Source organism: Mercenaria mercenaria, chromosome 11 (assembly GCF_021730395.1).
Source record: "Mercenaria mercenaria strain notata chromosome 11, MADL_Memer_1, whole genome shotgun sequence".
Lineage (NCBI taxonomy): Eukaryota > Metazoa > Mollusca > Bivalvia > Venerida > Veneridae > Mercenaria > Mercenaria mercenaria.
In genome coordinates this window covers 36,990,123-37,003,084 of record NC_069371.1, presented here as the reverse complement: position 1 = coordinate 37,003,084, position 12,962 = coordinate 36,990,123, and the positions used below count along the sequence as shown (strand labels likewise).

The 12,962-nt window shown below is 33.1% G+C and overlaps 1 protein-coding gene across 1 annotated transcript; it reads right to left on the bottom strand.

Annotated features, from left to right (window-relative positions):
• Window positions 1-2,576: 2,576 nt before the first annotated feature.
• LOC123532640 (uncharacterized) lies at window positions 2,577-6,262 on the bottom strand. The gene is made up of 6 exons (XM_045314111.2): window positions 6,172-6,262; window positions 5,176-5,241; window positions 4,626-4,772; window positions 4,256-4,357; window positions 3,820-4,009; window positions 2,577-2,848 (listed from the first exon to the last, which is right to left on the bottom strand). The coding sequence occupies exons 1-6, from the start codon at window positions 6,178-6,180 to the stop codon at window positions 2,811-2,813; spliced, it is 552 nt and encodes a 183-aa protein (XP_045170046.2). The 5' UTR covers window positions 6,181-6,262; the 3' UTR covers window positions 2,577-2,810.
• Window positions 6,263-12,962: the final 6,700 nt, after the last annotated feature.

The following is a 12,962-nucleotide window of genomic DNA, read 5'->3' as shown; positions in this document are numbered from 1 at the left end:
CAGCTTCATTTTTGATTTTATTTTAACCAAACTTGTACACAACTTGTATCACCATATGATCTTGGTTCTTTTCTTGAATTGGCCAGATTCCATTATGGGTTCCAGAGTTATGGCCCCTGAAAGGGCCAGAATTAGCTATTTTGACCTTGTCTGCATAATAGCAGCTTCATTTTTGATTTGAATTTAATCAAACTTGCACAAAACTTGTGCCACCATAAGATCTCGGTTCTTTTCTTTAACCGTCCAGATCCCATAATGGATTCCAGAGTTATGGCCCCTGAAAGGGCCAAAATTAACTATTTTGACCTTGTCTGCACAATAGTAGCTTCATTTATGATTTGATTTTAACCAATCTTGCACAAAACTTGTATCATCACAAGATCTTGGTTCCTTTCTTGAACTGGCCAGATTCCTTCATGGGTTCCAGAGTTATGGCCCCTTAAAGGTCCAAAATTGGCTATTTTGGCTTTTGCAGCCATATAGAGACTTCATTTATGGTTTGATTTGATACAAACTTCCAAAATATCTTTAACAACAATAAATCTTGGATTCCATGACAAATCAGATCCATTCGTAGGTTTCAGAGTTATTTTATATCTGATTACCTCCCCTGATTGTAATCAAAATGGATTTATATCAGTAAGTACTTATAGGTCTTTTTTGAAATTTCATTATTGTCATTAGTTGGACTGAGCCAATGAGAGTAGATAACTATGGACTGATTTTATGTCAAATTACCTCCCTTTATTTCAAATTAAAATGGGTATATCTCCGTAACTAATGAAGATACTGATCTGAAATTTCATTTATGTCAACAGATTTATTTGGCAGATCCTCCTTTTGTTAACTGACAATCATTTTGTTTTTTTAATTACTTCCCTTTTACGTTACTATAAATAGCTTGTTTTTAGTAACTTTTTTATTATTGGCCGTAGGGAAAACCCGAGACCACTTTTCTGTGGTACAACATGGATGGTACCTCCACGTTTTAGGTGTATTTTGACATATCTGTACCTTGTAAGAATTTTTTCTTTCTTTTTGGTTTAATTTCTTTCCTTTGTTGTTCCTGTCCTTTGGACTTAGATATTTTTTCTGAGGACCTTCTTGTCCTCAAGTGCAATGATAACAGGTGAGCGATATAGGGCCATCATGGCCCTCTTGTTTATAAAAGTAGCTCTATATGTAGAGACCGTACCATAGCTCTTCGCATACTTTGATTTTTCAAACTAAAGTGATTTTTACAAGTGCACCGGTTACGATAAAAATGTAAACAACGGACTCTGTCTATGAAACTTTGAAATGAATGAATGGCAGTCGATCTTAGTCATAATACTGATTGACAGTGAATGCTAATGACTCCATGTGTTGCAGAAAGGTATTTAGTTTGTAACTGTAATTTCCCATTAATTGAAATCCTCTCAAAACTGGTAAAATAATTACTTATATTTGGACAAAACTCACCGTCTTTGCCGTTCGACAGCTGCAAAAAGGGCAAATATAAAAGATTCAGTGTAAGTAATATTTCACTGGTACTACCAGTTAGTAAGTTCATACTATGAACAACACGTCAGAGAAATTTGGGCAGATTTGACCGATTATGACGTTGGCAGCATTAGATTATATTTTTTCTTTACACAAAAATTGCCGTTAGGTAACAAAGCGAATACGCCGATAATCCGGAGTTCACCGATTATTGTTCCAGTTCACGCAATGTAATCCAGCAATTAAACTGCATAGCTATTAGCTACTGCTGTTATAGGGAAGTGGTAGAGTGTCTGCCTTAGGTGTGAGAGGTCTTGGGTTCGAGTCCCAGTTAGAGCTTAACTATTTAGATTCTGCTAAAGCATAGTTTTGCTGTTAATAGACTGTTCCAGATGTTCTAAATTTTTAGCACACGGTATCATGGATCAGTATTTAGCAATCCAGATCAAAGTTGAATGTTAAATCAAATGCACCCAATTAGAAAATATTGACTATATTATGTCCCTTTGATGTTTATGCTCTCCATGTTCAAGAAGAGTTACATTTCCTTGATCACAAAAGTTTCGTTAACATGAAAATATTAAATGCTCATAACTCCGCACTTCTGGTTAAAATATTGTCTATATTTCTGTTTTTAAGAAATATATGGACATTTGTCATCATTTCAAAGCTTTTTAACTTCAAACCTATGATTTGAAAAACTTAGGTACTATCTCTACTATATGCACACTTTTGATAAAGATTTTCTATATTGAAGTGGATATCTAAACTTAAAACACCTTAGTGAAAAATGAACTTGGATGTCTTTAAACCACGATTGGATAAACCTACAATAAAGTCTTTTTTTTTTGTTTGGCCTGACATCGCGAAATGGCTGTCTATGTATATGCACACTAAAATGCTGACCTTTTTATAATATATAGAATTAACATAATTCAAAGGATTGCAGTACACACAACCGATATCCTTTATAAATGTCTGTAACCTTAATTTCCTTTCAATACACTGTCAGTGTTAAATAAAGATAAAACGACACGTAAGGTCACGTTATGCAGCAATATTTTGCAATGAAATGAAGAACAATATCAAACACATTTATGACCAAAAACATTTATTAAAGTAATTGCACACAGGTTATTGAATTTTTAACGAATTACATGAATGTTTTTTCAGCTCTTTTCGTTGATTTTAATTTTATGCTTCACATGTCCTTTTAAATATTTCTATTATAAATATCTGGAATCATCTTTTGTTGAAAAGTACGTTTGATTTCCTTGGACGCCTGTTTTGTGTAAAACACGCCATCATAAGGCTTCTTTCGAATTCTGTTAGCCACACCATAGCGAGAGGCAAATGCCACAAATCACTGAAAAGTATTAAATTTATCTTCGTTTTATAAAATCGAGCTTGTTTACATAAATAAGTTTTTTTAATTGTTAAGAGTTGGTATTTCAAATACACAAGTCAGGTACCATATTCGTGGGATGGGGGAGGTTGTTTTTGTTTTTAAATGTTTTGTTTTTACAGAGATGGTTCTATACAAATGTATACAGCAACATATTACACAATTAAAATAGCAAGAAGACAATATTTTCAACAACATAAGACATAGAAAGGTGTTTTTTTTTCGTCTGCAATACCAAGATTGGAGTGAATGCAAAATCTACAGATTTTGGCGATAAATGATACTGCTTTGTAAGGAAGGCACTCCAGTCAGAGGGAAATGCTTTAACACAATCCAAAACCAATGGAGAGAATACTTCTATTTAAAGGCTAACCTTGGTTTGCTATTATAATGAAATTATTTCTTTTAAAAACCACTTTGATAAACATAATGACATACTACAAAAATTCGAGGAAAAAATAGATAAAATTCGGGAAAGAAAGAAAGATGGATAGATAGGACCAATTGCTTGAATTTTAGCTGGACTGGCTGGAAACAAACTGAACCTCAAACAAGTCTTTATAATGGAAGTTTATGATAAAATTTCAATTATGCTGAAATTCTTGGGCATAGAATATCTATTACAATGTAGATTATATCAACACATCTTGCAGTATTAAAATGAAATATGAACTATTACATGAATAGGTCCGAAAACTTTAATTTTCTTTTGCTATTTGTCCATGATGTAAGAGATCCTACTGACTTTTTGAAGATTGCTAGATGTCCTTAACTTTGTAGGTGTACTTAAAACCCATAAGAACAAGCAAGAAATAATGTGTTTACCTGATGTGTACAAAACAACAAAGGGTGTATTGTAGTCTAGATTAATATTCCATTGCATATAATGTATGTCAAGGGTTTTATCTCATTTATGTTTTAATCATACTCACTGGCACCACCTGATAACATTTTTACTGATCTCTTGGCTTTCTTCAGGTATTTCTGAGTGCTATACACTACTTCGTAATCATCACAGAAATTGGCAATTCTGTCTCCGTAACGCTCAGAAAGCTCTTCATTTGGGATGAATTCTTTTGATTTGCACGTAAACTCTTGTGTGATTTGAAAGAATCCGTTCCTCTGAAATAACAAATTTCAATATTTACTGAACCATGTACACCACAAAGTTATTCACGTATTTCACGTATATTGTTATGTCAATATGCAAGCAAACATATGCAAACATTCTGGTGTAAATAAAATGCTGATCGAACAGTTTAATAATACAACATGCTTTTTGTCGAAGGTAGAAAGACGTACGAAGTACAAAATTTACCTTTGTACATAGTTAACTAACGTGTTGATACTAAAAAGGTTAATATTTACCTCTACTGATTGCTTAAAATTGTTCATCATTTCTTCTAGTGTATGTGCCGTCTTAAGTATGTAACATCTCTCACGCTTGTCGTCTTTAATCGCAGTGTAGCCCTACACAATAAACATTCTATTATAATTGGACACCATTATTATGATAGAAGACGTAAAATAAAAAAAGTTAATATGAATATATACAAGTTGTCCTACATTGATAACTTCCATGCAAAACGTAATGTTGTGAATAATTTTTTTTTCATTATAATTTCTTAAATTAAATCCATAAACGATTTCTCTTTAAAACTCGGTTAACATTAAACGGTAAAATACTGAATAAATCAAACAGTACAAGGAATCTTTATATTCATCTAACACGACATACTGCAGCAAAGTCGTGGAAATTGACTGTAGGTATGATTGTTCCTGAAAGTGCAGTCACGGTGACAATGGCATACTGTTCGTCCCTGTCAATTTCAACTTTCTCAACTGCAATGGTATTTTGTCCATAGTGAGTTTCAAATCTGTGAAACTATCAAAAAAGATATGTGAAATCGTTTAACGTATTTTTCATAATAAATTATTTCAGATTAGCCGAACAAATATGTACACACACATTGTATTGAAAATGAATGGATACACTTGAAGTGTAATGGGTCTGCTTCATTTCTTAAACAGATAAATGTTTGCTGAAATCAAAAGAGAAATCTTGAAGAGACGATTTCGATTCACGTTCCATGTTCACCATTGTAACTAATATATATTACACTATGGCTTATTTATTACTGCTTACTTTTATTCAAATGTCTTTATAACGTATGCCGAATTTCAGAAATGTTCTTCTTTTAATATTTAACATATAGGCAAAACTCTAATTGCTGCTTTACAAGATTTATGAAGTTTAATTGTTGCAAAATGTAGATTACGATTCTTACCTCGGGAAGAGCTGTTGCTACCGAGAAGACAGCTAGAACAACCGCGACAACTTTCTTGAAATCCTCCTGGAATAATAATTTGTTTTTCCAATTATGCTATCATTAAAACAAGCTTTGTACCCAGCTTATCATTGACAAGTTACATTACTAGACTACCAATAAATATATCTACTACGTATTATAAAGCAAACCAGGTTTAAAAAAGATTACCTCGTAAAACACAGATCAATAACAACTTCGTGGCTATATTTACAACTTCTAAAGCATTCAATATATCTGTCTGGAGATGAAATGATTAAATTGTCTTTACCAATGTTACAGTAAGAGTTAAGGGCAAAAAACCCGCTACACATTTTAAAAAAGGCCGTTCATCACTTTAAAAAATCAGCGTAAAACTTTCAAAGATTTTTTTTCTGACTTTTTATACAATCATCAAATAACTTCAATAACTGAAAAAACACGCGTCACGCTACTGAACAGAGAATATTTTTAAGCATTCGGTCAGGTATTTCTTTGATACAAAAATCGTCGTATGTTCAAAATCTCTTTTATGTATGTTTATGTGATTATTTATACATGAGCACGAACAGTAATGGGAACGTACTGCTTATCTTGATTTTAACAGTACGATGTCTGTAAAATTGAAATGTTTCCTAGAAATGAACACTAAATCAATCACAGCATTTCATTTTGATTCTTTACAATTTTTTAGCATCTGCTGAGAAACTTTTTACGTTCTTTTTACGTTACAGACAGCAAGTCCAGATGTAAAGTAAACTGCGGCTGTTCGATATTAACTTATTCAAATAAACTCAATCAATAAAGCAAAGCATTAAATACCAAAAGGCAGACTTAATACAGAAGGCGCAGAATTCGAGCTTGCTAATGTCATAAATGTACAACTTCATACACAAGCTCTGGTTCGTCTAAGAAATCGAGATTAATTCAATAAGGTTCTAAAGGTAAATATAAGTAATTATTAAATGTTCCACATACCATGCCCATTCTCCTCTGTTTCTTTGTTAAGAAAAAAATATGCCGAGATAAATCTTAGAAAGAATCAAGCAGTGAAGTGCCCTCAAAATCGCCCTGTTCTAAAATTTAAAGGCGGCAAGCAGTTTGTAAAGTCATTTTCATTGGTCGTTATAAACCACGTGCCCATAGCGCGACGATATGTTTTATTCAATTACTGAAGTGTTTCGCATATTGGTGAGTCAGCAGACAGATCTTGATTCACCTCTATATGGTGACTAACAACGGTTATACTTCCATAAACGTAAATTTTAACTACTTATGTTTGAAGTCAATGTAAACTCAGAAAGACATACTTGTTTTAGTCAACGTTTTAAAGAGTTATCATCAAGTTCTTTTACTTGCATGAATGTCTTTACCTTTAAAGTACTCTCCTTCAATTCAGATAAATAAAGGAAAACTAGGAAACATTTTCAACTCAACATTATTTAAGTACAATTTGAGGCCTCACAATTGCGACAAGCCTAATGTAATCAAAACAGTGGTTAACAAGTTCAGTAAGAAGTAGACTATCAATCTCATTTTTATTATATTGATTTATTTGTTCATTGTTATTTGTTATAAAAGCTATAGAAGGTCCATGCAACCATGCAAAATAATATATAAATAGCAAACCTGGTTCGACTGAGTCCGTTCATGAGAGATAATGGATAGTTGAACACCCTAATGCCTCCCTAGCACTGGTTTAAACGGAATGTATTGCATAGATACTGAATGGAACCCTTGATCCAAAGGACCAGAAAATATAACACCACTGATTTCAATTACGAGGCATTTACACATTATACTGTTATTATAGTTTGTAATGTGCATAGAATGCAACCAAAAAAAGTCTGAGCAGACTCGGCTTACGAATAGGCGGAATTCTTTTACATAGATATTGAATGAATTCCATGAACTTACAGTGCATCAGACTATTTATTCGCTTTTACACGCTTCTCTGACGATTAATGCTAGTAATTTTATTTAGATCTGGCATATTTCGAAATAATAGCTTCGTTCATGTATATAATGATTTGTAACCTGCGTTTACACTAAGAAAAATCCATAACTTGCCACATGATTTATGCATGTCTATAGTAAGAACAAACTTTATAATCTTTGATAAAATCCATGTCAACTTTACCGTAGAAAAATACTGGGTATTTTGATTTCATTACCCTCTTCAACAAAAGTAACATATTCAGTAACATAAAAATAAGATATTTGATAAATTATATTTGATATCTCGGACTACGGGGAAGACACTCGCTGCATTATCAGTAATATAAACGATTATACAATATCTGATAAATTATATTTGCAAACTCAAACTTTAGAGGACAATCGCGAACAAAATGATATTATGCTTCGTTACGTTTAACATGCAAATTTTAATTACAAGGACGATCATACTTTCTTGACATAATCAATGAGTTCTTCATGCAAGGCAATGCCTCCTTGTATATAATAAACTACCAATTCATCATGCTTACTTATTCAGTACATTAAAGTGATTTCTTCACAAATCTACCTGAAACTTTATTTTGATTATAGAACATGAGTATGTCTTATTGTCCTTGGTCAGCCGTTGTCATGCCTTGTCGACTCCCCATATTATAATATGTTCCTTTCAACAAAGTTTTTCTTCAACTGTGCATCCGTCGATTTGCTGTATTTGTTAATCTATAAAAGGAATGTATTGGAATAACACAAGCTAATGTGAGCAAGCAGAACAGACGCGAGAATAGCAGATCGCTACATGAAAGCACACTGTAAACAACAAGAAACCAAGTATAATCTACTTCAAAGTTTCATTATCACACTACTCGCTGTTCAGCTAGAATGTCTCAGCTGCATCTATATGGTGGTTTACAGATGGCAATGCATTTTGTAATTTGTGTTGAACACACTTTAATGTTTTATGTAGATGTAATAATGTGTTATATGCCGATATTAATTTGTGATGTTCATTTTTTTGTATGTTACGTAGATGCAATAGTTTGTTCGGTGTATTTTCCATTTGGTGGTATACATTTACTTATTTCTATGTAAATATAACAGTTTGTTCAGTGCATGTATAAAGATGTATATTTTCAATTTTACTATAAAAACAAAGAAACAAGCCGTACCTAACCAGCCCTCATTAACAGTACTTCCCTAACAGTCCCCTACAAGCAGCCCCAAATAAGGACCCTACCAGTCTCCCATCAACCAGCGTCAAAAAACTGTTCCCAAAACAAAAACAAAGAAACAGTCCCGACCACACAGCCGGCCCCAACCACCCAATCCAAAATTCGCCCCCAAAAACAACCCCCCCCCCCCCCCCCCACCATCATTCTACCTTAACAAGTGTCACATTCTCCCCTAAACCAACCATCCCTATCATATCTCTAGTCCTCTCTAGTCCAAACCGCCAGAAAATGAACCTTAACAAGCAATCAACAAGCCCCTAGCCCCGCTGCCTAACCAGCCGCAGCCCCAACCAAAGCTGCCCAAAACCACATTCCTAAAAGCGGTCCCCACATTGCCGACAGAACTACAATGCTGCTCTTTCGCTAGAAGTCTTTACAAGCAATAGATATACAGATTCTACACAAACAATGCAGTTCTTTATAACGTGAACTGTTCAAATATATTATAACAGAAATTATGTTAACAATGTTTCTAAGTTTCACTTATTTACTTCAAGGAGATAGCCAGCTAAAAAGATACGGAACGCATGTTTTATTGGCTGATGAAAAGAAAAGCGAAATATGACTGTATTGATAGTTTAGCTTTGTTATTCATTGTTGTTTTATCTGTTTTTGTTTTCAAACTGTCTACAATTTTTGCATGCCTCATATTGACATGAAGTAATATAGTCTTTCGTCGTGTCTGTGAAGTATAGTGGGCTATTTTTATTTTAATTGTGTGTGATAAAGGTATTATGTGCCGCCTACTACTTTTCAACGGACTGTAATGAAATTTTCGTAGAATAAAGTTGACGATAAATATAACAGATTGCTTTTTTTCAGTACTATTTGATTTTCCATTTCGCTGCTGTTTATATCCAATTATTACATACCCATCTTTAAAACTCTGTTAAGTTTCAATGGAACTTGAAACGTCAATATTTTTCCATATCTCGCCTTCTACAAGTTTCTTGCATTTCTATTGGTCAAAAGACGTCACGTGCAGACAGGATACATTCCTTGTCCTGCTAGTAATATTCCGATATGAAGTTTGATTAAAACAAAATGGCTGCCTCATCGCTAAATCAGGTCAGCTATAGATATCGTTTCCGAGAGTAAATTTATTGTTTTTCTACCCGTTTTCATTTTCCTAATCAGTTTAGGCTCGTGAAGTTAGACAAAGTTAGCCGTAAAAAGCGGAAATAGAAGAACAATAACTCTGTGTAGGAGAAACGGCCGTTTTCGTGGAAATCCTGTTTTAAGCTAAATCATCGTAAAACAAAGGAATTAACATTATTTTACCAGCAGTTTGGTGTCGCCTCATATGGAATTGGCCGATAGCGTATATCCGGTATCCTGTCACAAGCAGTGTAACTAATAATATTAACGTTCAAATTTCATATTGGGTGTGTAACGTCATTTCTTACGTGTTTGTCGTCGCGTTCAAAAGGTTTTTCACTCCGGCTTGATAACAGAATTGTATCATTAATATTTTAGTTTTCAGTGTAGAGATGTGTATGTAATAAAAGATCGAGAAATATGCATTCGTTCTTTCTTGGAAAAATATCTCGCTCCTGAAGTCGCGCAATATTTCCTCTTCAGAACTCACGCATAATTCTCGATACAAATCTAATGACCTATAAATGAGACCGTTAACGTCGTATTTTATATGCATCCAAAATTTCGGGTGAAACTCGACGTTAGCATTACGTGTTTGGCGTTCATAAATCGTTTGCCTTCGTCGATGTAAACTTGACAAGTTATATACCATTGGAGAGATAATTTTAAGACAAATTCGAAAATATTTTTTGCTGTGTTTTATTTTAATATAAAAACGCTGCTTAAAAATCAATCTATCAAGTATGCCATTTTTGCGCTCTGCTGAAAATACTTCGTTGGTGGTCATGTTTGAAGATATACAGCAGCAAAGTGGAACGAAAAATACCAGTCTGTCAGAAATATCGTCAACTTTATTCTGTGAAAATGTCAACAGTCCGTTGAAAAATAATGGGTGGTGCCTATTACCTTAACTTTTACACAGTAACTTGTTTTGATTACATGTGCCTATACCTTTGAACGTCTGTGATATATTACAAGTACATTAGCAATATAACAATCAAAATGTCATAAAGCAGCTCCTATATCTAACTGTTTCAGAACACTGTGTAATTGTTGATAAAGCTGATTTGTTTTGAGTATTGCTTAAAGCTTTATTATTAACTTTAAAATGGAGTCTTGATTGCTGCATATTTAAAACATTAAAGACGTGAAATCAAGGTACTAAAATTACTTCAAACATATTACTTTTTTACAAAGTAGCAATGGTCTGTGCAATTTCATTCCCAAGTCTAGTAGCTCCAGCATGTAGGACCCCATCCCTTTAAAATCTATAACCTTGTAAAAACGTATCTAACGCACTGGGAGTAGGGCAAGTGACCAAGTCAAAACGTTTCTCCTCAATCTAGTACACGGCACTTCTGTCATATAGTTAAAAGAGAAATTATCAGTATTTTCATCGGTAAAACATGTAAAAACGATGAAAAAGATACCGGTAGATAAATCAACATTTTTGGTCTGACGGTCTAGTCCTTAAAGTTGCATGGACGTCCCAGCCAAGTACTGTTTGATAACACTGTATGTAATCGGCATAGTTAAGTATCACTTATTTGCATACATAAGAAAAAGAACAATGGGGTCATAAAGCCCATGGCCGCCACTGCCACTGCTTTTTGTGGAGGAATAAAGTATAGCTATATCTTTGATATCAATACACCGAAATTGGAATAGTTTGATTTTTATTCAAATATTTCAAATTTCCCCTAAAATATGAAAATATCTCAGAAGCTGGTCAATTACGCCTACCAAGGTAGCTGAGTGCAGATACAAGGTTGTCAACAGGCTGCTAACCATTCTTCGGATACGACAAAACATCTGAAGTTTATAAATTTCGTCCGCTCATTCATGGGAAGTTATAAGTTACTTTTGATCGATGAAAAAATAAATGTAAAATTCTGATCCTATGCAGAAGTTAATAAAAATTGTTATAAATTGTGCAAAACAAACCAATTCCCCGTAGATACCATATATTAATGAAGAATGTAGTCTAATATAATTCCGTATGATTAATAATTTTAAGAACATATTTATGAGTTTGGTATCATAAAATTACCTGTTTGATTAAATACTCATTTATATACCCTATGAAATGGTTTTACCCCCGCGCTTATTATATTTAAAAGATGTATAAATCTTATTGATTTGTTGACAATATTGAAAACCCTGCGTGAAAGGTTAGAAATCTTAAGTGTCATATTTGTCTTGGTCTCGCCTGCTGGTTGTCATAATATTAAATGAATTCAAACCATTCATATCAGTATTGCCAGCCTGTCCATATCTCAAAAAGATTAATTTTGTTTGTCATATATTTATGATTATGAACTATAACAGACGTTAAGTTCATAAACAATATCAGTAACGTATTGATACATTTTATTTACAAATTAAAATCTAATATTTTAACAACTGATGTAAAGTAAACTTTATTGATCACTGACTAAATCACTTACCAAAACGTAAGTAGACAGATACATGGCTGGTTTGCTTTCTAGACCAGGAAGATAAATTTCATCGTCCTGTACGAAATATTACAGCTATAAAAGACCTGTTGTGTTTTTGGAGAAACATATATTCTTGAAATTGACTGACTTACGATATCAATCGCGAAAGATTATGTTTTTCTTTAAATTTATTGAGTACTTGAAATCGTGAAAGATTAACCATTTTCTATTTTTAAGTAAAATTTCATAGGTGAAATACATCTTTAAATTTATTGTGTTCTTGATATCTTAAAGGTAAAGTTTGTTTTTTCTGTTTTAAAGAACACTTCACTGGTGAAACAAATCTTTATATCTATTGAGTACTTGAAATACCCGGCAGGGGAGCATTTGTTTTAAATTACAAAAGTTCAGAGACATATTTTTCAGTATGTGTTTGAGAATATTTTCCATGTATCATGTCACTTAAAAAGTGTTTTTCATAATTAAATAGTGTCTTAAATGCCTGGAATCACTACATTTCTTCTTCCTCTTACAATTACTATTTAATGAAAGTATTTTGCAATTTCGGAACATTTTATATAAATCTGGTGGCAGTCCCTTTAAAGGACAAAAAAGAACAGAAGAATAAATAAATCTACAACCTTTCAAGTGTTGCAATAAGTCATACATCAAATACATTTGCCTGACACAGAAAAATAATTGTGTGCGGGTGCATGCGTGCGTTCATTTGTTTGTGTTAATTTTGTGCACGTCAATTTGGTGCGAGTTGCGGTTTTGAGTGGCTTCAGTACGTGGCTGGAACATGGCTTTTATTGTCTGTACAGTATTTCAAGATATTTTGAATTGAATAAAACGTAAATCTAAAATCATTTTTTTTTTGTCTCCTATTATTATTAGTCCTCGTGTTTTGTAATAAATTAGCTATTTCGAACTGGTTTATTGTATGATTGGTTTGTGTTCATTTTTAATTAAAGATACGCTAGAGCTGCTTATGATAAAATATTACGAAATTGGAATGACATGCTGTTTCTGTATTTCAAATGTC

Excerpts from the sequence above, each read along its gene's own strand:
- LOC123532640 (XM_045314111.2), bottom strand. Across the intron at positions 4,773-5,175 it reads TAGCAACAGCTCTTCCCGAG|TTTCACAGATTTGAAACTCA; the intron begins GTAAGAATCGTA and ends CTTTTTTGATAG. Across the intron at positions 4,010-4,255 it reads ATTTTAAGCAATCAGTAGAG|AGGAACGGATTCTTTCAAAT; the intron begins GTAAATATTAAC and ends TTGTTATTTCAG.